Below are 24096 nucleotides of genomic sequence, written 5' to 3' on the forward strand. Positions count from 1 at the left end.
TTCTTCACATCCAAATTGACTGGCTTTTGCCACAGGGCAACTCGCACACTTCTGAGTTAATGCCAGCTTTATCAGATAGCTGAATAGGAATGTCCGTTGCCATTGCACAAGAGGTTTTCTGGGCTAGTCCCGTGGTCTTTTCCTGTCCACACAGTTTTCGTAGGGTTTTACCATGCATATGTAGCCATATGCCTCTTTAACTTTCAAAATTAAAACATACTTCCAGTCATTTTGCAAAGTTACGTTGCTCTAAAACTGCTCACCTGGGATCTTTCTTGTGGCATAACGGGGAATTCTATAGGTCCAAAAGTGATGCGAACCAGGGAAATTCCCACACATTACTCAAGGCAGGCCAAAGCATAGATATGAGCCAAACTGTATTTTCAAAGAAACCAGATTATGAAGAAGTTACTATCCTCTCCTGTTATGTTCCCTTGAAATTAAGGGGCTATATGATATAAACTATTTGTAGTGCCATAACTAATCCCAGTTACTTTTTTTTGCCCCATCCTTTAAAGTGTTCAAGTCAGGTTACATAGGAGTCTGAGCAACCTGGTCTGTGAAAGATTCCCTGCCCATGCCAAGGGGGTTGGAACTAGGTGATCTTTAAGGTCCTTTCCAATCCAAACCATTCCATGATCTTATAGCTTGCGCTGTTGCAAACCTCTTAAACTGAGTTAAGCCCTGGAAAAGCAAATTGTGCAGAGGAATCTTAAACCTGGGATAGATCCAGTAAGATTCTCAGTGTCTCTAATTTCTGTGATCATATCAAAGATTTTTTTTCTTTTTTCCTAGGTATTCAAAGAGGTCCATGCACATATTCCAATTTAAATTCAAAGTTATTAGATGTCTGGTTTTGCTGTGCATACTGCTCAGCAGTGCAAGATAGCTGTGTCTGTACTCGTGTATCTGATGGGGTTTTTTTTTTTTGCGTATGCTGTGATTAGGTTTGTGGAAAAGGACCTTTCGCATCAAGCTGGTGCTAATAGAAATTGATGCCCATATTTATATTTAAGAACTTACCATGTCTGCCCAAATTCTCACTGATCTTTTGTTTGAAAATTATCACAATTACATGGTGTAACAGCAGCATGTCTCTACATGTGCTAAAGTTTCGTTATAAACACCACAGTCAATACAACTGATTACCTTACCCTTGAGCAGGCATCTAGCAGCTAATCAAGCTAATGGCATTTGATTTCATTGGCCGATAGACAAAATCTTCATTGACTACAGTGGGTTAACAGGTTTGTACACATTAATTGGGGTGCCTACCTGTAGGTGTCATAATTTTAAATAATGTCTTGATTCCTGATCATGATGCAAGTAGAGGTCTCATTTTGCCAAACACATTCTGGATATATCCTGATAAGATTGCTACTTATGTTTGCTTTTCTAAATTTGTTAGTTTAAGTTTTTAAACTACAGGAAGTGATGTAAAAGCATGGTTTGTAGAGAGGTAGTGAAGATGATGCTTTCTTTATATCTCCAGTGCTTGATTTCCTTTGCATAATGAAAAATACACAAACACACTTTGAGGAGGAACAAGAAGGTAAAAGACTATGTATATGCCACAAACTCAGCTGTAGCTCATCCATTCTGCAGTAGGAGGCAAGTTTTTCTTACTGAAGTTAGTGTGGGACACCACACATAGAAGAGCCCTCTTTGCTGCTTTTTAGATGTTTGGTGTTCAGGCATGTTCTAAAGACTTCATTTTATGTAATGCAGTTATTTCTTCTTTTTGGTAATACATATTACTTTCAATAGTTTACATCTTCAGGATAGCCTGGGTTTTTCATTAGTCTAAAACTGCTGATAGTATTGTTGTAATACCTATGCTCAGTGTCTAATCTAATGCTCCATGAGAATCCTGTGTCAAATATGTCCCTTTAAAAACTGCACTGCCACAGTCCCGCTAGGTACAGATTTTACTACAGTGTCTGTTGCAGTACCTCCCTAGGCCCAGCCTCACTCTGTGCTGCTTGTTCCACTCTGCCTTCACTTCCATCCTTAATCCCAGAAGTGGGACAGGAGTGTCTCTTCTCTTCATGGTATTTGTTTTCTGTTTTCCAGCAGAATGCAGGGTCATCAGTTGGTGTGCGAATACTGGTTTGTGGGGTTTTGTTGTTGTGGGTGGGTTTTTTTTTTTGTTTGTCTGTTTTTGTTGGGATGGTTGACTGTTAGGAAAAAAGGAGAAGAGATTAAGTCTTTTGCATACCTTGTAGTTCACTTCCCATTTCATTGGAAAGGCTGTTTAAAGTTTAGCATCATTATGGAAAGCAATTAATGTGGAGAGAACAAAAGAGGTCCCATCTTTCCAAAATCCCACCAACCCTTTGTCTGGAGGAAAAAAGGAATAATGTTGTGTGCCGGTACCATGCTGTATTTTTACATCTGTCTTTCAGTTTACTTTGTCTTTAAATTACAAGGGGATTAAGGGTAAAGTTGTTCAGTTACAAGATGTAGGGATTGGCGTTTCAGAAGCTAAATGGATTTCTTTGTCAACTGCAAATCTAAGATACTGATTAAAATCTGCATTAGAGTGTCTCTCTTCCATGGCCTTTAGCATTTTTTTGACAGAACTCAGGTATGCCTGGTTTTCGTCCCTAGCATTAATCAGATTGATGCTTCTTGGAACAAAAGTGCTCTTCATCCCTAACTGAGATGAGGAGAGTACCTATTATATTTACAAAACAGCATGTTGAATGCATGTTTAGATTTTTGTTCTTTTTTTTTTTTACTGTATCTCCTAATATGCTGTTTTCTTTTGCAGACCCTTGTGATAATATGAGAGAGATTCTCCAAAATGTGGCCAAATTACAAGGCGTGTCAAATATGAGAAAACTAGGTCACTTGAATAATTTTACTAAGGTAAGAGCTCAAATGATGTCATAGAACAAGTGATTGTACAGGTAAAATGTTTCATATTTACTGTCAGACATTGGCTGGGATGCTAATGAAATGGCTTAATATCACAGAGCTGTACTTGAAGTCTACATACAGTGGGAAAGGAAGGTATCAAATAATGACAAGTAAGTATGTGAATGCAGGGTTATGCTGAAGTTTGCATACCTGTCCTGCTGGCTGAATTTGTGTAGTATTTTACTGCTTAGATGATGGAAGTATCTCCCAATGGGTTAAGTTGAGTAACTAGAGCTGAAGATTTGATTCCTGCTCTGCAGAATTGAAATTAAAAATGTAAAATGCCAGACTTTGATGTAAACTTATTGAGTATGGTGAGGATGGAGGACTGTATTAATGCACATTATATGCAATGTTTTGGAAACTAAAAGAACAGGAATTGTCAACTTTGACTGCAGTTTTCGTAGTGAAGATGATTTAAAGGGTCCATTTCTGGAATATATCTGTGTTGATGATTTTTGATGTGCTTGTTCCAAATTGTGGACATGTGACAGGTACGCGCTGAAAATACAACAGATATATTGGAAGCTGTCGTTGTGAGCTGACAAGGCAAGAATTAAAAACTTACTGTAGGATCAGGGTGTAAGCTGAAGAAGGAAGCCATGAAAGATGTTCAGAAAGACAGCAAGTAACATTTTTTTGGGTAAAAGAGAAACCTGTGAAAAGAAGCTGAGAGGACTCATGGGAGGTGGTCAGGGAGTTAGGGAAAAGGTGTTCATTGTAAGATGGTGAGTGGTTGTGGTTGGACCAGTGTTCCATTTATCAATGCAAGGGACACTTGCGTTGCAGTCGGTGAGGCAGGAGACGTTGGAGCTTCAGTGTGAGCCTTACCCAAATTGATGGGCTGATAGAAGGATGTGGTGTGTTGTACACCTTTCTGATAGAGATAGGGCAGCACACCTGAAAATTAAAACTGATTTCCTATGACTGAGGATGGATCCTGCAACCAGTAGCAGCCAAGAAATAACATAGTAGAGGAGAATTTGGGGGATAAAATAAGGTTTAAATTATGGTTGCAGATAAGTTACAAAGAATTGAGTAAGATTACCAGGAGTCCGGTTGACATTTTTGAGCCACTCTTGAGTGAAAGAGCAAATACTCAAGAGAAGATGTGGGGAACCAGTTGATAGGAGAAGGACAAACATGCATGATAACCTTTGAAGTAGGCATGTTGGCTGTTAAAGGCAGTCCTTGTGAGATTGACCACTTCAGTGGTAATGTGTAAGATTCACGTGAGTACTGAGAACAAAGTCACAGTAACAAATACATTTATCTTCTAATGCACTAATAACAAATCTGTAAGTGCTGCATTATCTGGATTGGTTCAGAACATGTGTAGATGCATAGCATTCACTAAGGAACTGAACTTCATCCTGAAGTCTCTTCTTTGGGTCATTGCCTTGTGTCTATCAGACATCAACCATTGACAGAATGCTGCTCTTTTCATTGGGATTCCAAAATGTGTTGCAAAAAAGCTCTTTATTCTGCTAGAAAAGTCTAATGCATAGCTAGGTTTCCTTTTTGTGAAAATCTGGAAACTTCAGAATGTGAATGCTTCCAAATTCCCTAATTGTCTTAAAAGTAAAGAGCTGGATTAGGCTTGTAGATGCATGGTTAGTAGTGAAAAGTCCATCTTTGAAACTAAGGATCTTGAAACAGTGTCAATTTTGCTATGAAAAATCACATGTTAAGCACCCATAACTGTGGAAAATTAAGAAATACACATATTGTAATTAAAATATGAACTAAATACCCTTTTTCAAAGATAGTTTTGAGAAATTGTGTAATTCTGTAGTTGAATATTTGAGGAATATTTGGGGGTTTTTTAAACCCAATGTTGAGATTGGAAAATACTTAGAGAAATGGAAGAACGGTTTTCATAAATTGCACTTAAGACTGGGAGGAAATTATGAGTTGGTGAAAAGCAACTGAATAAAATTAAATAGGATATTTGAAGATGGAGACTGTGGTTCATAACCTGATTTTGATTCTAAATGAGAATCTCCCTGCATAAGGGAATTATACTACTCAATTTAATATCGGACATTTGTTCTTATATTCATCTTTCTGGAATATATGCTTTCTAAGTGGGTAACTTAGTGCATTTGGTTTTAAAAACTCTTCCTATTCTTGTTTGAACTGTAAATGCAGTTATGAGAACAGAATAGAAGTTGCAAATTGTGCTGTATTGTCTGCCTTGTGGTTGGAACAATTCTGTGTTTTTCATTCCAGTGGTTAAAAGTGAAAGCCTGGAGCTTGGCGAGATGGTGTTATTTCCTTTTTGCACTCTGTTCTTCTACCATGAGTTAGTGTAGTCTCAGTTCCGCCTTTGTGAAAGAGGAGTGTGAGTAAGATTGATATGCTAAGGGTTGAGGATGTTTGTATCCTGTCTTGGAATTATAATGAATATGAACTTAAGTTGTTTATAAATTGATGCATTTTGTCGTCCAGTTTTGAAGAGTTACTTGCTATCTGGGGTATTTGTACTATGGACAGGGAAAGGACCTTTGAAAATTTCTAATAGCATATTTCACATAAAATAATATGGAAAATCTATTATTCTCCTGCTAAGAATATTATTATATTTAAAAGAAAACATCTGAACAAGTCTAAGCAGTTGCTCCCAACTACCCCACGTATTTCCTTCAAAGGCTGCAAATCCCACTGTTCTAGTTCTTTGGTCAGGGTAAGCAAAATGTTTTTATCACATGGAAACAAGTAATGTAATTAACTCCAAATGTGGAGTTTCCTGACAATGATCATGATAGACACCAAGTTTTGTATTATTTTCAGGATATCTGAGTTGTGTTATGTCCAGGCTTCTTTACATGAAACTGGACTAGATTTTTAAGGTGAGATCTGTTCCCCTCACCTCCCTTTTTTTAAAAAGAACATACTCATCCTGTAAAAATTACTGAATTAGTACTGAACTAGACTCCAGGGTTTTATATAGAAGTTAAATACTTTTAATTATTTTTTTTTTAATAATAATGGTGATCAGAAGTCAACAGGAGTTACTAGTTCATCTGCAGGAATGATACAGTAAAGCAGGTACTTTATATGAAGCTTGTATGCCTAGGTGCTGTAACTCCTTTTTCATTGCTACTTCCCTTTAAGAGAAGTGTTAACTAGTTGTGTTCAGGTCTGCACAGCACTCATTATTACTGTGCAAAGTATGCTTTATACATGATATTGTACAAAATCTTGAATTTCATTTATCAAGTTTTTGCTAGTACTGCTTACTAGCTAAGTCATTACTGTTGCAAGTTTTTTGCTCTTTATCTGCAGAATGTGGATTGTTCTTGTCCAACAAGACCACCCAACTTAGGCGGTCTAAGTTTTCCGTTTCAGGAAATTAGCATTCCCAGTTTGGTGATACACAGGCTGTGGAAACGTATGTTTAGTTCTGAATTGCAGCAGCAGCAGACTTGGAAATTTTACCTGTGTTGAATCAGAGCACACTCCTCCTCTGCTTCTTGTCACCTAGTAAGTGAGGCTGGATTTTTGTGGGCAAAAACTTTTGTACAGTACTGCCTCAGTCTATATTCTTTTCAAGCCATCCTATTTAAGCTAATTTATATTCTGACGTGAAAACTGTTTGAGGATTTGACCTCCACTAAATGGTTAGTGACACTTTGAATTGTCACAGCATTTCACAAGTTTGGTATTTGCCTTCAGCTCCAGTGAAATGAGTAGGATTACCTATCTTAATTTATATGGCCACCTACATAAGGCAAGCACCTTGAAGTTTCCCCACTTTTGCTGATTAGTATCAAAACATCATGGTTACTTCTTTGGGGTTTTCCCCACCTCCATGAGAAGTAGTAAGTGATAAGTCATTGAAAACCAGAAAAAACTGTGCAATTGCATTTACCTAGTGGAAAATACCTTTGTGATTTGAAGTATTTATTTATAATCCCCTGTTATAGAAGGTTTATCCGATTGGGAGCTTCTGAGAGATCCTTCACACCTTTGTAAAACTAAAAGGGTATTTTAATAACAAGACAAAAAAAATCCACAGATGTTGTAGGAATTTGTTTGTTTTCAAAAAGAAAGGTACTTCTTAAAGGACAAAATCAAGCAATTTATTTTAGATATAAACTTAGCAATGGAACAGCGTCAGTAATACAGTGATATGGAAGATTATGTTTTCAGTCTGTTCAAAACTAATTGTTGTTATTTAGTGAAGCTCTGCTGTTCTGCTCTGTATATTTGTTAGCTTTTGACCATGCTGCTGACTTTCACTAGGATGATACGGATTGAGTGGGTTGGATGTGGATATGGCCATAGAGGCTTTCACGGATAGTGTCCCCAATTCATAGTCTGTCATTTTAGAGTCTCAGCTGTCTTTTGCAAAACCCAGGTATATTAGACTGAATATATTGTCTGACTGTAACATTTATCCAAGTAGATAAACCACTGTGGGAAAACCTGAAACCTCACGATGATGTAGCAGACAGGAGCAGAACATGTTGCTTAGAGACATTCAGTGTAACAAATGTGTCTAAAACCAGAGTCCAGTTTCAGTAGGCTTTTCTTAAGACTAGGATCTACAAAGTAGTCTTCTTTTAAATGTTACCAGTGGTGGCTCAAACTGTACTTCCAAAGTTATAAAGCAGTAATAACATTCTGGATGCATAGAATAATATAATATTTTTACCTAGTAATTGCTGTGGCTATTCTACTAAATATAAATTTGAATGGTCGCAAATCTTCACTCCACTTGTGTATGCTGTTGACCTCCTATGGTTTTGTTGTTCTGAGCTACTGTTTCCAAGACATGTTGGTATGTTACTCATATTGCTGTGACTCATCTGAGTAGTATGAAAAACTCATAGCTGACAGTAAACATGAAAAAAACCTTCACTGTAAGTTAGTCACTGTCTGGCTTAATGTATGTACCATTTTGTCCTAATATGTAATCTTATCCTCAATGAGTCTTTGCTATGCCCAGTCATGGTGTATTTTATCACAAAATTTTAATTTTAAAGTGGACTCATTTGCAGTTTTAACTCACAAAGTATACTCTGCTTGGTTTTGTTTGTATCTGTATATAAAATTTATTGTGTTTATTTAAAAATGTATACTTTCTATAGGTAAGATGGATATATGGAAAATACAAATAGTATAAAAATATAAATAATTTCATAATTCCAGGTATTGTATGGTAATCCATCACCATTTTAATGAACTATGCCAATGTGTCGCCAAAGCTAGATTTTAGCATTCTGGTACTACTTGCCTACAGAGTTATGCTATAATGGTATGTATGTTAATTGTTAAATCTTACAGTCAAACATATGGCAGTTACTTGGCTTTGTCAGGAATTCAGCCATTTACAAAGATCACTGCATTTGGGCTGGAATCATTGATCTGGGTCATGTTGTTTGAAGGTGAAATTAGAAGAATGCAGTAAAGTTTTTGTATAATACATTTAAGGCCAGACATTTATAACTTAGCAAATACCCAAGGAATTGGGACCAGGTGAACAGTATGTTCATTATAGCAGCTTCTTTGACTATTTTTCTCCTTTTCAAATTTACAGAAATCCATCCTTACCAGCCCAATGTTATTTTTCCCCCTAGATTAAATAAACCAAATGGCTCAGCCTTCATGGGTGGATTTTCTACCTGCCTTGTACATTTTTCTGCTACACTTTTTCCACTTTGCTCTTAAAATGTGTCACACAAAATTTTATTCTTGCAGTTTTGAGAGCAGCCTGTGAAATGGAAAAAGTCTTTTAATCTCAAACATAATGCAGTCCTATTAGTATTGATCAATACTAATAGAACCTTTTAATTCCAGAGATAAAATTTGTTTTCTTTTTTATTTGAAATTAACATTCTGAATCTTAATTTCTGGACAGTTTCTGTTTCTCTGCTGGCCTACTTCCATTTCGTATGTGTCTATTAATGTGTGGTACCCTGAAGGATATGATGTTCCTATTATCTAGTTAAATCTTCTTACTGAATTTCGGCACTCCTTTCAAGTCACTGAAACATTTTTGAATTCTGATCTTCCTGTGCATCTTTTAGGCCCTTTTCTATCTGGAACATATATAAATTACAAAGAAAGCTAATGCGTAAATACTGGTGGCCCATTAGAGGGAGAATAAGCTAGTAGCTATTTTCTTTTCTGTGGGAAAAATATTTCGCATGTATGTACAGACACCATCAAAGACTTCTATAACTATTACTGTCAAATTCAGAAGTTTATATACAAACAGCAGTTAAATTTGATGAAAGTTTTAACTCATCAGGTGACATGACTGTTTGAATTTTAAGATAGGTTAAGTTCTTTTCAGCTTCGGTGAAGGTGTGTGCAGTGGGACCACATATATAGATGCAGACAGCTGGTATTGAGGAGCTAATAATCACTATATGTATTTGGTGAGAGGGACAACCAGCCTAGAACTGGTCCAGTGAACTGAATGCTTTTTAGCAGTGCAGCAAGTTAGATGGGTTCCTGGAACATGTCAAATGCTTCAGTTTAATTTCAGGACTGCTCAAGATGCAAACCAGTGGTAAGTGTGATGGAGATGAGCTTCACTAATGCACTAGTGCACACAATAGTGGCTTTCTAAAACATGGGTTTTTCCTACATCAGAATTACAATTCTATGGGGTTTTTTTAAAGTAGGAAAAATAGACTGTTGAGGACATTCTGTTATGTTAAGTTAGGATTTCTCATTTGTGTCTAGGGTAGAATGCTGGGAAGAGGCTTAGATGTATAAATGATTAGCCTAAACAACTACTGATGTAACTGTCTGAAACTGAACAATGTTTTTACTCACTATCTTCTCGCACTGTTTTGCTTACACTCTGCCAGCCAATTTTTACAGTTCATAAGATGTCAATAGAAATGCCAAAGCGGCAGTGGTAGCCTTAGGCAGTCAAACAACATGGCATAAAAATAGATTGATGTTAGGAAGTGACATACTGTCATAACCAGTTAATGCATCAATTGTCTAGTTTTATTATCACTTAAATTTGAAAGATGGTTAAAAAAGAGGTTATGTAAAAACTTCCCTTATGTTTTATAATCGTCTTTGGTTAAGAAAAATGCAAATTCCAAAATACTTGAATTAACTTAAATTATTTGAGCCCAAACATGGAGCTGATCCAGACCAATTTAATAATCTCTTATTAACAGTCTTAAATTTCAGCATTATCACTAGGTATTTCTCTTGAAAAACAGTTTTGTAAGATGTAGTGTGATCCTCGAATGAATTTGTACTTGTTGAGCATAAACCTAAGTATTGTTTGAATTTTAATGATCTTGCTAATAAAATGAGTTTACTTGAAAGCAGAGCTTTGCTGCAATATGCTGTTTTTTCAGATGGAGGTCAACGGTAGAACTGAAGCATGGAACACACTAAATATTTTAACTTACAGGAGCCTTGATGTTCATTTTGTTTATTATAAATTTCTTATTGTTAGCAGTAAATACACATAAAGAATGTGTCACAGGGTTTGATATATTACAGTATTTTCAGAGCAGAGGTAATGACTAGTTAGCACAAATACTTCCTGAATTCCTCGCTGAGGAGAAACTTAATACTGCGCTGACTTAGAACTGAATACATGCCTGTTTTGAAAACAGAGGACAAAGTGCAAAGCTATTGCAATCAGTATTAGTCACTTGAGTTTTTGGAAGTGCTTGGAAAAGTGCTTTGGGATTTGGACATGACAATATTTTATAATTTTAGCCAGGGATAGTAAGTGAGATTGCTAGGAATTTCTTTGCTGCTCTGCCAAAGAAGAACAGCATCAGCTCTTCTTACAGAAGAGATTGTTTTCCTTTCCTCAAGAGGCTAAAACACTGGCAACCTAGGTTGCTCTTTTTTGAACATGGTTTTGGACTTCAAAACTGTGCTTGTAAATCTTCTTTGTTCACAACGACTACATATGGTTGAAATGTCCAGTTCGTGACAGTTTATAGCTGCTTTTTGTATGCATAAATTCAACCTTTGCTCTGATTTTTTCAGAGGTATAAGTTCTATAAAATGGATGGCAGGCCAAGACCAAATGTCGGTTACAAGACACTCGGCAATGCCTTCTGATTTTTTGAACTTCTGCACTACTGTGACAAAACGTAACAGTGGACCATCAGTGTCAGTCTTTGTTTCAAAACTCTTACCCGAGCCCCTGCAGATATGCTTTCATTTCAGTCATTTTTGCTCTCTGCTCAAACTACTAGTTGCCCAGCTAGCAATCTGGTGCTGAAAAATGGACTGACCAGTACACAACTTAGACAACTGTGCAACCTTTTTTTGGTATGAGAATCCACAGATGAGTCTCAGTATCTGATGTGTGTATAGGAACAGAATATAGACAGCAGAAATTCTCAGGGAAGTCTGAAGCTGGTACTCTCTCCCTTGCTACAAATTAAATTCCTTCCTAAATTAAATGCTTTTGAAATCATTTCCCAAAATCCACACGGTCATTTTTCACAGTCATTTTTGGAGAGCTATAACTAATGGATATTTTCTTTTATTTTCAGCTTCTTTGTAATACTGGCCATGCTGAAGAAAAGCTAGGTTTTACCTATGACGGCATCATAATATGGTAAGTAGTAGAGCACTAGAGCAATCCTAGGGAATGTCAGTTGTTTTGGTGCAATTAAACTTCTTTTTTACTTTTGAACTAGTGTTCAACACTAGTTCGGAATTTCATAATGCAAGCAGATAGCCTGCAAAAATTTTAATGAGTAAAATCAGAAATACATTATTCACTTTTGGGCAAACAGAGAAAACCCACTTCAAGTTAGAAGTGTAGATTTCTACAGTGTATTCCTCACAGATGTAAAAGTACATCTGAATATTTCAGTACTTGTAGAAAGCACGTCTAATAAAAATGTACATCTACAAAATACAGAGCATATTCTTGATATAGAATCAGAATTTAAAGAACAGTATTTTATGTTGTATTGGTATGTATATGTCCATGTAGCACTGCTTTCTCTGCTACTGCAAAGCACCATGTATATACATTTAAGTGGAATTCGTATCTATTTTGTGGCCATTTCTGACTGTCAAATGTATCTACATGCTTATTTCCACACAGAAATTGGTAAATTCATCTTTAGGACCAGCACTTGTGACAAAAGCAAACAAGATCTAATATTTAGTGCATTTCTCTGTTCTTTCAATTTAGATCTCACTTAAGAAAAAAAGTTTAGGAAAGCTAATTACTCTTTGAGCAAAATGTTGGGAAACCTTGTGTAATTGGTTATGGAAATGTTGTGAGTCATTTTTTTAACTTGAATTGTTTTTATCTTTTTGACAAGCTCTATGTTTTCACTGCATTTTCACTACTTAAAGATAGTGACACATATCTTTTTGGTAGCTGTTGCTTTTAAATGTTGAATCTCACGATAGTGTTGTTCTTTGTAATGGTTTCACTGTGCCAGTTCTTTTACTGGTCTACAGCTTCCTCATGAGGGGAGGAGGAAGGGCAGGTATTGATCTCTTCTCTCTGTTGGCTGGTGACAGGACCTGAGGGAACGGCCTGAAGTTGTGTCAGGGGAGGTTTAGGTTGGATATCAGAAAAAAGTTCTTAATCCAGAAGGTGGTTGGGCACTGGAACAGGCTCTCCAGGGAAGCGATCACAGCATCAAGCCTGACAAAGCTCTGGAAGTGTTTGGACAACATTCTCAGGCACATGGTGTGACTCATGAGATTGTCCTGTGCAGGGCCAGGAGTTGGACTCAAAGATCCTTGGTATCAAGATTACCCCTGGTATCAAGCCCCCCCCGCCCCCGACTGGAGTTTGAACTGATCAAGAGCAGCCCTGCTGAAAAGGACTTGAGGCTGCTGCATGAGTCAGCAGTCCTATGTCCAGTCTTGAAGTCCAGAAATCCAGTTATGTCCTGGGCCACATCCAAAGAATCATGGGCAGCATATTCATATTACAGGAGAGATGGTCTTGAAACAATTCCCTGCTTAGTGCTGAAAGTAATAATCAGTTCATCTTTATTTGCAAATGACATGGCGGCCTTTCTAGTTTGTCTAGGTAACACCTGAGAGTAGGCTTCTATTGCAGTGATTTACCCATGCCAATTAATCACCAAAAGATTCTGAAGATTTTTTGCCTGGAGTAGCTGATTACCGTGCATGACAACCCTAGGAAAAGAAAAGAAAAAAAATAAGCCCTTTGTAGAAGTAGAAATTCAGTCTCACTGGCTGAAGTATTTACATTCTTAGATGTCCGGTGAAAAATCCTACTAGAAAATGTAATTGGGAGATTGAGGATTCCCACCCCACCCTGCATGTGGTTGGGGAAGAGGGACAAATCTCTTGAGGGACTTCAAAAGGAAGGTGTGCTACTTCATGCTTTCTAATTCCATTTCTAGAGTTCTTCCATATTTTGTTTCTTCTTACCTACCTTATTCTACCTTTTAATTTTCTTGGACTAATATTGTGCTCAGCTGTTTTGTCAAATAAAAAATTGTGTACAGGTTTTTTTGGTTATGTGTCATTTCATGGATGTACAAGCTGTTACTTGGGGGAAAAATTGGTTTGTGGCTTTTTCAGATTAATATATTGTCTACATCTGCTGACCAGTATGAAGGCTTGCGTTCTAGGTTGCAAATGAGAAGACCTGAAAGTTGTAAAATAACATCAGAACATTTATTTTTTAAAATCATGCTATTTGTAAATGAGTGAGTAGTAGCTGCATGTCAGATGGTGAAGTCTACCTGCTGCCTAATAGTTGTTTGTCCCTCTTGTTTTCTTCATTGTAGTCTGAGGTTAGCTTTACTAAATGAAGCAAAAGAGGTGCGAGCAGCAGGGTTGCGAGCCCTCCGCTATCTTATTCGAGACTCCAGTATTCTCCAGAAGGTGCTAAAGTTGAAAGTGGATTATTTGATAGCCAGGTAAATTTGCTTCTTCTTGTAAATTGTGAAGTTGTAAATCACTTGCTTTTTCATGGTTGAGACGGGTGAGGAGTGTTTTCATATTCTCTTATGTTCTTAATAAGTAGTTTTGTAAAAGGCATTTTTCTTCAGCAGAATGATACTTCATCACACCAGCTAATCCAAATAAAATGCTGCCTTGATATATGACATATTACAAGTAATCCAAAGAATTTCTTCTTTTAATCATAAATGCCATTAACTATAAATTAATAAGTTCGAAATGTTAATAATTTTCATGTCTTAAATTGTATGGGAGTTGTTTGATTCTTTGTATTATCACAGTGCTGCAGAACCTTCAGTACAAAGTCAGGGCTAAAAAGTAGTTTGTGTCCAAGAATTTGTAGTCTAAGTATAACCAATGACACAACAGAAAAATCCCAGAGGGCAAACCAACAGTGAGATAATACAGTCAGCATGATGAATAGATGTAAATAATAGCATCTTTAGTGCTTCCTGTAATGAAATTTTTTATTTGATATACTGATACAGATGTGCATGAATTTCTGTTTATAAATGTATAAACATGTAGTTTTAGTGTGCTGTTTAATTTTTTTGGAGCAAAAGGACTTCTCTGATCTGAGAACACCCAGAATATGTTGATGTGAAACATTACAAATACTTGGTTTGGTCTCGTTTGCAAATGCCAGATGCAGCTAGCTTGGAAAATAATTGTTGAAGCATTATGCTTTGCCATTTTGTACTTGAGAACATTCTACTGACTTAGTTATAATGAAAATAGCTGGGAAAATATGAACCAAAGCTAATTGACCTATCATAATGAGTATGCTTGCTGAAAAGTGTAGTTTTTAAACAAGTCAATTCTTTTTCTTCTGTATTCATATGCATAAATATTAACGTGAGTTGTTAACAGTTAAGGTGAAAGTTACTATTGTTATAAACAAAATGTGTTTTTTAACTTACTTTAGGTGCATTGACATACAGCAAAGTAATGAAGTAGAAAGAACACAAGCACTTCGATTAGTCAGAAAGGTAAAATCTCCTATTTATGGTTGTATCTGCTGTGCCACTCAGTTGTGCTGACTCCTGGTTGTCTCCACCAACAGTGCTTTTTCACAGTCTCTAATACCTTTTTTTGCCTTTATCATGTAATATAGCTGATAATTAACAAGACAGAAGAAAAAGTAGTGAAGAGACTTGTTTTGATCTTACCGTGTTACAATTTGGAATCTCAAGTGGACTAGAAGAATCTTGCTAATTTTCTCTTGATAGAGGTGATACTGGACAAGGTTTGGAAACACTTACCAAAGAGTGAATGCAAGAGCATAAAAACAATATTAAGTTTCAGTATTGAAATTATGATGACTTCACTGTATAGTTTGTTTAAGCATCTGTGAGTTAGAGATTGGGAGATTTTCTGCCATGTGAGAAATGAGAAGCTGTCACTGAAGTGATCATTCAAGGATTGCTTATAGACTTACTGCTTTGTTTGTGGCAGTTGATGCTACCCATAGGATTTTATCTCAGGTACTCAATAAAACATGGTTAGTCTGTGATGGTTTCTGTACTGTGTACCCATGGGTGTGAGATTTGAAAATACGGTAGCTGTATTTTCAAGTTTGTCCTAGAAAAACTGGCATATAGAGATACTAAATGTATTCAGGAAACATAATATTCTGCCTTTCTGCTGGACTTCACTGTTCTTTATTATTCTTATATTCTTACAAAAACTACCAAAGACTGGAGTAAAGTTTGAGGTAGTTGAAGAATGGTTCCCCAGGAGCACTGTCTGTTAAATCTCATTTTGTATTTTAAACATATGTTTTCTGTCTTATAGAAAATACAATGTACTTGATAAACAATTGTGCCAAAAAAAGAGTTTTAAATATTAAACATGGCTACCTCCTCCAAACTCAAGCAATAAACAAACAAAAAGCCGCACTATGAAGGAACAGGTCCTTGAGGAAGTTGCACTTCCTTTTATAAGTTGCACTTATAAAAGTTCTTCGCTGATCTCCTTTGAATAGGAGCTTCAGTGTAGACTCAGAATAACATAAATCAGAAGATGGAATGGAAACACATTAATAATTGGTTTTATTTGGGTCCGAAGTTTGTCCTCATTATTTCTGGGCTTTTTTGAGCATTTTGTGCTTGAGCAAAAACTTCTGTCGTGCATGAAAGAAGAGACAGCAAAAGAAACAAATCCGTTAGTTTGATCATCATTTTGAAAAAATGATGGTGAGAGAGAAACATTAAAGAAATCACACAGCTGGCCCTTAGTGTTTTTTTTCTCCATTGTGGTGCAGGGGTACTGGCGTGCACCAGGTGTGTGCATCGAATGCACAGCCTGTGCAGCCATGCTTGTGGCTCCTTGATGCTGAGAACTGTGTTGATGAAAAGCCTTTTCTAGCATCTTCTGCTACGTACCTATAACATTCTGTTTTCTTAAAAGACAATGTCAGACCAACAGTTAAGCATGCATTGGCATAGAGCAGTCAGTTCTTCAGAAATTCTCTCACAAGGAATACTGTGCTTCCTGAATAGCACATTCTGTATTTTCACACTTTTTGTTACCCTGCTCTTGCCCTTTTTCTGCTTCTCTCTTCAATCTCCCTCAGTGTCTCAGACTTAATGATTTGATGCCAGGATTCCTGAAAGGTTATATAAAGGTCTAGAAGGGGAGAATAAATGGCAAATAAACTGAAAAAAGGTAACAAATTTGTTCTCAAATTTACTGTGAAACTGAACTGGGTTTTTCCAGTATTGCAGAACTATTATTTTCAGTTTCAAGATTTGGCTCCTTAACCTCATCTTTGGTAACAAAAATGTGTGTGAGAATTGCATAGACTAAAATTGAAACTCTTTTCTTTCTTTTCATAGAGAAGAATAACAAAATACAAAGTACTGATACTGCTTTATGAATGCAGAGAAAGGCAATCATAAACTTTGTTTTAAAAATATTAGGTTAAAGTGGTGTCGGAAGATTTAAAAAAATCTAATTTTTTAAACTTGATGTCCAATAGTTTTTGAAGGCTGAGTGCTCACTGTACGTTTTGACTGTAATCACCTCTACATTTCCTAGTAAAAGCTTTGCAATTTAGTAGTATCTTCAGCCATGAAAAGGATGGCATGAAGTTGGCTTTGGGAAGCATTTTTCTATCTAATAGAAGTCAATAAGACAATTTTTTTATGATTTAATAGTCCAGATGTTTTCTTTTTTAAGCAAAAGTCAGGGTTAGATGCAGTATGAGCCATCCTCTTTCTTCCTCTTTTCTAAAGGAGTCTTGAAAGACCAAATTCATAGTCTTTATTACTTACTTCATCTTAGCCACTTGTAAGTAGCTTCCCATTACCTCTCCTTGGGCTTTAGAACTGCATTTTAATACCTAGAGCAGATACAAAGTAAATACAAAAATTTATTAATTCTACTGATGTATTTAGAATTGACTATTACAAGAAACCTTTCCTTCTCATGTCTTAAAAACAAAGGCAGTGAAGCAGAACAGCTTGTGTCCTCACAGGCTGGTTGTGTCCTCATAGGAAGTGCATGTCAATATCAATAGAAAACAGGTTGCAGTTTTATAGAGTGGATTGGTGCACCTATTCTGTTGCTTATTCTTGTTTCTTCTTGCCAGTGTAAGAGTGAAAGACTGTGTGGGTGGGAGAGAATTTCTTTTTTCTTTAAAGTCCTACCTTAAAAGCTTCATGTTTTGTTGGCATTAACATTATGTATAACACAAAGCTTCTCAGAAACTTGTATTTAAACATAGATTTGTTAAAACTCTTCCAAAATTTTGGTTGTAATGGTTGATTCCCTCTCATTTTAGCATCTCTGCAAAAAAAGGTAAAAAACTAATCATCTTTGCACAAATATCTGTAAGATGTCAAAGGGGGAGATGTAAAATGGATATAGGACAAAATGGTTTTGGAAGAATTAGGAAGATAAGCCTGGTTTTGTTGGAAGCAAAAAAGATGGTAAATAAAACCATGGGAAACCAGCCTTAAATTCCAGGTCTTTGATGGATATTGAGTATTTTTTAATGTCTCATTTTTATTTATTAGTGGAGAAAAAAAAGTGACACGGCTGAGTGGGCTATAAGACATTGCACTCTTCCCTTTTTAGGCAATCAGACAAAAATCTGCTTCCTCCTTAGTAATACATCTGTTTAGCGATATTCTTGTTCCGGAAGGATATGTGTATTTAATTTTCACAAATTGAGAAAATGTGAACAAGCAGCTCCTCAACCTTTGCAATCAAAGCCTCACTTGGGGGATGGTGAAGAGTTTGTGGTATTGGTTGGTTGTTCAGGAGTGTCTTTCTTTACTTTTAATGAGTGCACAGAGGGCCTTGCTCATTATTCTTGGGGGAATTCTGAGTGTGCCAGAGTCAAAATTCCCCCAAACTGAGTGTCCTCCCATTTGAGGCTTTCCATGGTACAGAACAACCTTAACAGTAGATGAGTTTTTAATCTACTCTGTGTCATTGGATAATGTTCTTTGTCAATAAAGATATTCTTGGGAAAAAACTATGATAAAGGTAGTCTTAATTCTCACTGCACCAGTCATCTTTTAAATTCTTTCTTATTATGATAAAATATAAAAATAAAAAACTGAAGCAGGAAGAGAATGGTAAAGTAAATTGACAAATGAATTGAAATTGAAAAAATTTCAAGAGCAAAAGAAACACTTACGGAGATTCACCAGATACAACCAAGTAACAGATGGACTGGTCTGTCTAACTGTTTGTATGGAACAGAGTGCTGGTGAATATGTAAGTGTATTTAGAGAAATATGAAGAAACTAGAGGGCTTTTTCTTTCCTTTTTGGCAGATGATCACTGTGAATGCTTCACTGTTCCCCAGTTCTATTACTAATTCTTTGATAGCAGTTGGAAACGATGGTCTTCAAGAAAGAGACAGAATGGTTCGAGCATGTATAGCCATTATCTGTGAACTAGGTAAGATAATTTTTCTTAATTAGTGTTCAGTTTTGATGTGGTTGTCATTAACAGTATTTGTTTAATAATAAATTAGATGTTGTGTTCTTATTGTCAATTCCATGGATTTTAGTAATTAGCATGATATAAACCAAAATGACTTAAAATCTATTTATATATCATACATGAAGATTTCAGGTTTTTGTCTTTCCTTCAAGACTTGACAGTTTCTGATTTGCCTTAAAACCATTTCTCTACTGCAGTTGGTGTTTCTTTAACGGATTTGACGTAGGGAGAATTCCATACACAAGATGCTGACAAATTTAGAAGAATTCAGAGAACTACAAAATACCTTCCTTTTTAAAAATTATTGGAGTGCATACTGTAGTTATCGGGGCAGTGGTTTGTACTAACTCCCTAAACTTTAATTTGGCTGCTGATTTTTGAAGTTTTTTTCAAAAATCAATCAGTGGGAAATAACTTCAGCAGTTTGTTTTCAAGATTAAAACTTGTTTTAAAGAAGATAAATAAAATGTTACTCTTATATTTCAGTATAAATAATTTATCTATGTCAGTCCAATGAAGCATGAAAACTCTTTATGGGGAAATCCATAAACTACTATATGGAAACTTGGTTGGAATTAAGTTGGGAAATGGTCATATGCTGGATAGTGAGTGACCAGTATTTTTGTGTTTGATAACTGAATCCAAAATCTCAGTTCATTGCTAGTGTCAGCCAGTTCCATTAGAAGCTTTACATGTGCCTCAGCAGTGTTAGGGATGAATAAGATATGCATACTAAAGAGATGACAAATTTGTCATCGCCATGAAATGTTTTATCTTCAACATTGGCCAAAATGACTTGTTTTCCTTTATCTAGCACTTCAGAATCCTGAGGTGGTGGCTCTTCGGGGTGGTTTAAGTACCATCTTGAAAAATGTGATTGATTGTCAGCTAAGCCGAATAAATGAGGCTCTGATAACTACAGTCTTGCACCTCATTAATCACCCAAAGACCCGACAGTATGTGCGAGCAGATGTAGAATTAGAGGTGAGTGCAGTTTTACTTGTTCAGTGACAGAAGTTAAACTTTAGATAATAATAAACTCATTCAAGTGTTTGATTTTTGTCTCAGATTTCCTCTGTGTTAGTGCACAGTGTCTAAAAGGTAATGTTTTAGGCTAAGAGCCCAAGATTTATAAAGCAGGAATAATGATAGTTTGGAGTGGGACTGAGGAAAGGGCAATAGTGATTTAACTGTATTTTCATGTGAAAGTAACGCATGTCTTTCTTTTGTTTAGAGAATTTTAGCCCCTTACACAGATTTTCACTACAGGCATAATCCAGACACAGCAGAAGGACAACTCAAGTAAGTGTTAGTGCTGCTACTTGTGCTATCAGTTATGTTCATCGCATTGGAATTAAGCTGTATTTCCTTCCAAATACTAAGTTTCTTGAAGTTGAATATAGTAGGCCAGAGTACAGCTTCCTAAAATACTGTTAAGCATTTAAGATTTAAAAGGGCTTGCTTAGCCTGGAGAGGAGAGGTTTGGGGGACACCCTCTGCAGAATAGCAGCCTTTTTACTACCTATGAAAATGCTTTCAAGGTGATGTAGCCAGGGCCCTTCATGGTGGTGTAAGGTGGGAAGACAAGAAGCAACAGAGACAAATTGAAGCAAGAAAGATTTCAACTTGGTAAAAGGGGCAGGGGGGGATTATTTTATGTGAGGCTGGTCAAGAGTTAGAATAGGTTGTTCAGAGAGGTCCTGCAGCCTTCATTCTTGAGAGTTTCTAACACGCAACTGGATAAAGCCTTGAGTGTTTTGCAGGTATTCCAAGGTGAATTACAAAAGCTTGTATACCTCCCACAGCTCTGGGTACTGTAAAAGGCGTGTGTACTACACACTGCATTTTTGCTGTGTTCTTGCAGAGAAGTTGAGCTCGACGACCTTTAAAGGTGCCTTCCAACCCAAACCATGCTATGATTCTATAATGTGGCCTAGTCTGATAACTGGTGACTTTTCGTGCAGTAATTTGGACTAGAGAGAGGTCTCCTGATACGGCTTCCAGCTTGAATTATTAAGGGTTTTTTAATTATCAAGTAGCATGAGATGTTTAGGTATTGGTAACTGAATAAAATCTTTACTTTTTTGCTGTAGACTTAGTGTCAGTGGAGGTGCAGAGTGATTCATCTGACCCCTATAGGTGTTTACTTCTTGATGTTATCCTTCTCCTGTGGAAACTCCCCTGGAAGAGGAAAAGTAACCATACTTAAAAATTTAAACTTTTTCTGTGTATATATACATTGTGTAAATACATCTGCATACATAAAATATTTCTATTACTCTGGATTTTGTCCCCCATCTAAAATCTCAGTTAACTACCTTTTACAATTACGGTGGTAGTAATAGTGTTTGTTTGATAATTATTACCTGCATCGTGACATTTGTTGTTTTAATGGCAGAGAGGACAGAGAAGCACGATTCCTGGCTAGTAAAATGGGAATAGTGGCAGCATTTCGATCATGGGCAGGTAAGATTTGTTTATTTGTTTGACACTGGATAATTGGAAGTGTGATTTTACTTCCTAGTATAAATGGCACAGGATCTGTCTCATTTGACATGTCCGATTTCTATCAATACCTTCCTACAATGCTACTTAATACGTGTTTTGATTCTGTAAAATTGGAGGACGCATACTTAGTTTTCTTAGACTCCTGACAAGGCACAGCTTATCCCCTCCCTGTGTAAAATGCCTTATAAACTACGTCTTGATTGTCATTCTTGGAATCTAATGGGTGAAAGGATATTTAAAATAACATTGTATCATAAGAATTTGCCTTTGTGGTGGTTCTGCCATAAATGAAATCTTTTTGTCTGTGTTAAGAGATTTGGCAAATAGTTTCATTAGCACCCACTTCTACCAGCTGCCATAGCTGAAGAGAACTTGCAAATGGACATTGTTTGCAATTTTTCATGTGGAAGACATTTCTAAATGAAAAAAGTAGCTTTTTTCATTTTACTAAGTCCTTTCTCTGCATTATTACAATATGTAAGATGAAGGTTCTGCCTTGGGGACTACTTTTTCTTTTAGTCAAGACACTGTCTGGCAAATTTAAATCAGTTAATATAAACATTTACCAAAATTTTGAGTGGAATTTTTCCAGGCTATACTTAGGCTGTTTTGTGACACTACTTGTGTTATTTTTTAAGTTCTGAAAATGATCACTAACCTAATTTTAATGCCCAGGTATCCTTCAAGTTTCTTGTGTGCTCTCACATGCTTGGAGAGGAAGCACGTGACAGCTTTGAAACTTCCAGAAAATAGTTTCTGATAGGTGTGTTACTGCATCTTCCTACACTGAGGCACTTAGATCTAACAGCTGTTAGAATTCACCTGAGACGTAAAGGAAATGAATAATTTATTAGGTTAAGGTACAGCTTTTGCTTGAAATTCCTCACAGTTCTTCTAAGATCATGAAAACCTTTCAGGCTGAAGAGTTACTTGTTATAGACAATTCTGTCTTTTTGTCATTTCTTCCATGCATATGTTGTTCTCACACTTTTATGTATTGTTCGCAGTAGGAAGGACAAAAATAGCAATATTTTTAATGAGGATATGGAGTTTTGTGATTAGGAAGTTTTATTAAATACTGTTGATTGGGAAGGAGATGATATTATAAGCATGAAAATGTTTATGATTAGTAATTTTTTTCATGTGTACTTGTTATCAAACTGAAAATCTAATTTAGCAATGTGTCTATTGTCCTTTCTTTCACTGATGAGGGAATATTATTATATGTTTTCTAGGTATTATCAGCCTGTGCAAACCTGGAAATTCTGGAATTCAGTCTCTTATTGGGGTACTCTGTATACCAAATATGGAAATACGGGTAGGTGGTGAATATTTAGTACTGATGTAGGAATAATATTTGATATTTTATTTTTTCTTAACCTTTTAACAATTTAGTGGTTTAAGCACAGACACCAATTATAAGACAACTATCCTTGAGTTTATTTAACCCCCAAGTTCAAGTCTGTAATTCTGTTATAAAATTCCTGTGAAATTGGGAAGCATACCATGTATGTGTGACAGAATGGAGGAGATTATGTATGTAAATTAATTTTTACTCTGTTCACAAATCAAAGGATGTTTACAGTAGCTGCAGTTGCAAGTTTAAATCATAATAGTCAGAGTTTAATTCCAGGTAAATAAAAACCTTTCTTCACAAATTAAACTTACTAAACAAAAGTTGATGGTGCCAGATGTAACCATTCTAAAAATCTGCAATCCAAGTAGCCTGAAGTGCTAGAGAATTCGTAGTGACAATAAGGGACAGTTCAAAAGTAAGAAAGCCACATTCCCCATCCTTTCTTCTCCAGTTATTTCAGTTTGTGAAAGAAACAGTGCAACAAATGCACCAGTGTTAGCACTGTAGAAGTCTCAAGTTCAGTATTAATAGTGAAAAAAAGGACAATTTTGTAAATTTGTAAAATTCTTGTTGTGTTATGTTTTCTTTGGTAGCGTGGCCTGCTTGAAGTTCTCTACGATATATTTCGCCTTCCTCTTCCTGTTATTGCAGAAGAATTTATTGAGGCACTTCTCAGTGTAGGTAAGTACTTTAAAAGTTCACGTAAGAGTTCTGTTAAGCTCCTGTATAAATTTGAAACCTTTTCTGTCTCCTATGTATTATAAATTGCCTTAGTATTAATTGTTTTATCACTGAATTTATTGGGTGCTCTGAAGTCCTGTTTAAAATTCTTTATCACCTTTTAAGTGTTCTAAGTTTGATGAAAGATCGGCATAGTTAAGCATTAACACAAAAGACTGTAAGGTCAGCGCTACAAATTAGACTTCTTTGAACTGTTTGGAGTGTTCAGAATTGTAGATGTGTTAGTGAATACTACAGAAAAGTTATTAGTCAATCTTTTCTGTATATTGTCTGTTAGCTGTCTGCGCTGGCCTTAGACTTCTGCTTTTTTGAGGGCAAGTGAGTATTTTTTCATGTCTTTAAATTTAACCAAGTAAGTATTTTAACTTTAGAATTACTCCTTTGTAAACCCAAGAGCATTCTATGCTTTTTTAATTTATAAGTAAATAAATCATTCTTTGTTGCAAACTTGCTACTTCTATATATGGACACACCTTGTAACATTTTAGGTGCTTATGATGTTTTCTGTTAAACACATTAAATGTGTTTATGGATTGGAAATGTCACTGGTTTTGTTGACACTTAGATACAATCTTTGTCCTAGCTTTCAAGGTACCCTTGCTTTGTTCAGGAGTGTGGTTTGCATGACTTGTTAAGAGGTCCCTTCTGACAAAATTTTCTGTAATTTGAAACCACCTGAAATAATATTTGCG

General features: G+C 36.1%; 1 protein-coding gene across 2 annotated transcripts in view; it reads left to right on the forward strand.

The window, feature by feature from the left end:
• The window catches only part of RICTOR (RPTOR independent companion of MTOR complex 2), a 76579-nt gene that overhangs the window by 15203 nt on the left and 37280 nt on the right, over positions 1-24096 (forward strand). For both annotated transcript variants that reach the window (XM_039567166.1, XM_039567167.1), the window contains exons 3-12: positions 2774-2871; positions 11424-11488; positions 13665-13796; positions 14765-14828; positions 18627-18753; positions 19613-19782; positions 20033-20100; positions 21197-21264; positions 22542-22624; positions 23257-23344. In XM_039567166.1, coding sequence (XP_039423100.1) covers positions 2774-2871; positions 11424-11488; positions 13665-13796; positions 14765-14828; positions 18627-18753; positions 19613-19782; positions 20033-20100; positions 21197-21264; positions 22542-22624; positions 23257-23344 — 963 coding nt within the window. The remainder of the gene's footprint in view (positions 1-2773; positions 2872-11423; positions 11489-13664; positions 13797-14764; positions 14829-18626; positions 18754-19612; positions 19783-20032; positions 20101-21196; positions 21265-22541; positions 22625-23256; positions 23345-24096) is intronic.

Source organism: Corvus cornix, chromosome Z (genome assembly GCF_000738735.6).
Source record: "Corvus cornix cornix isolate S_Up_H32 chromosome Z, ASM73873v5, whole genome shotgun sequence".
Classification (NCBI taxonomy): Eukaryota; Metazoa; Chordata; class Aves; order Passeriformes; family Corvidae; genus Corvus; species Corvus cornix.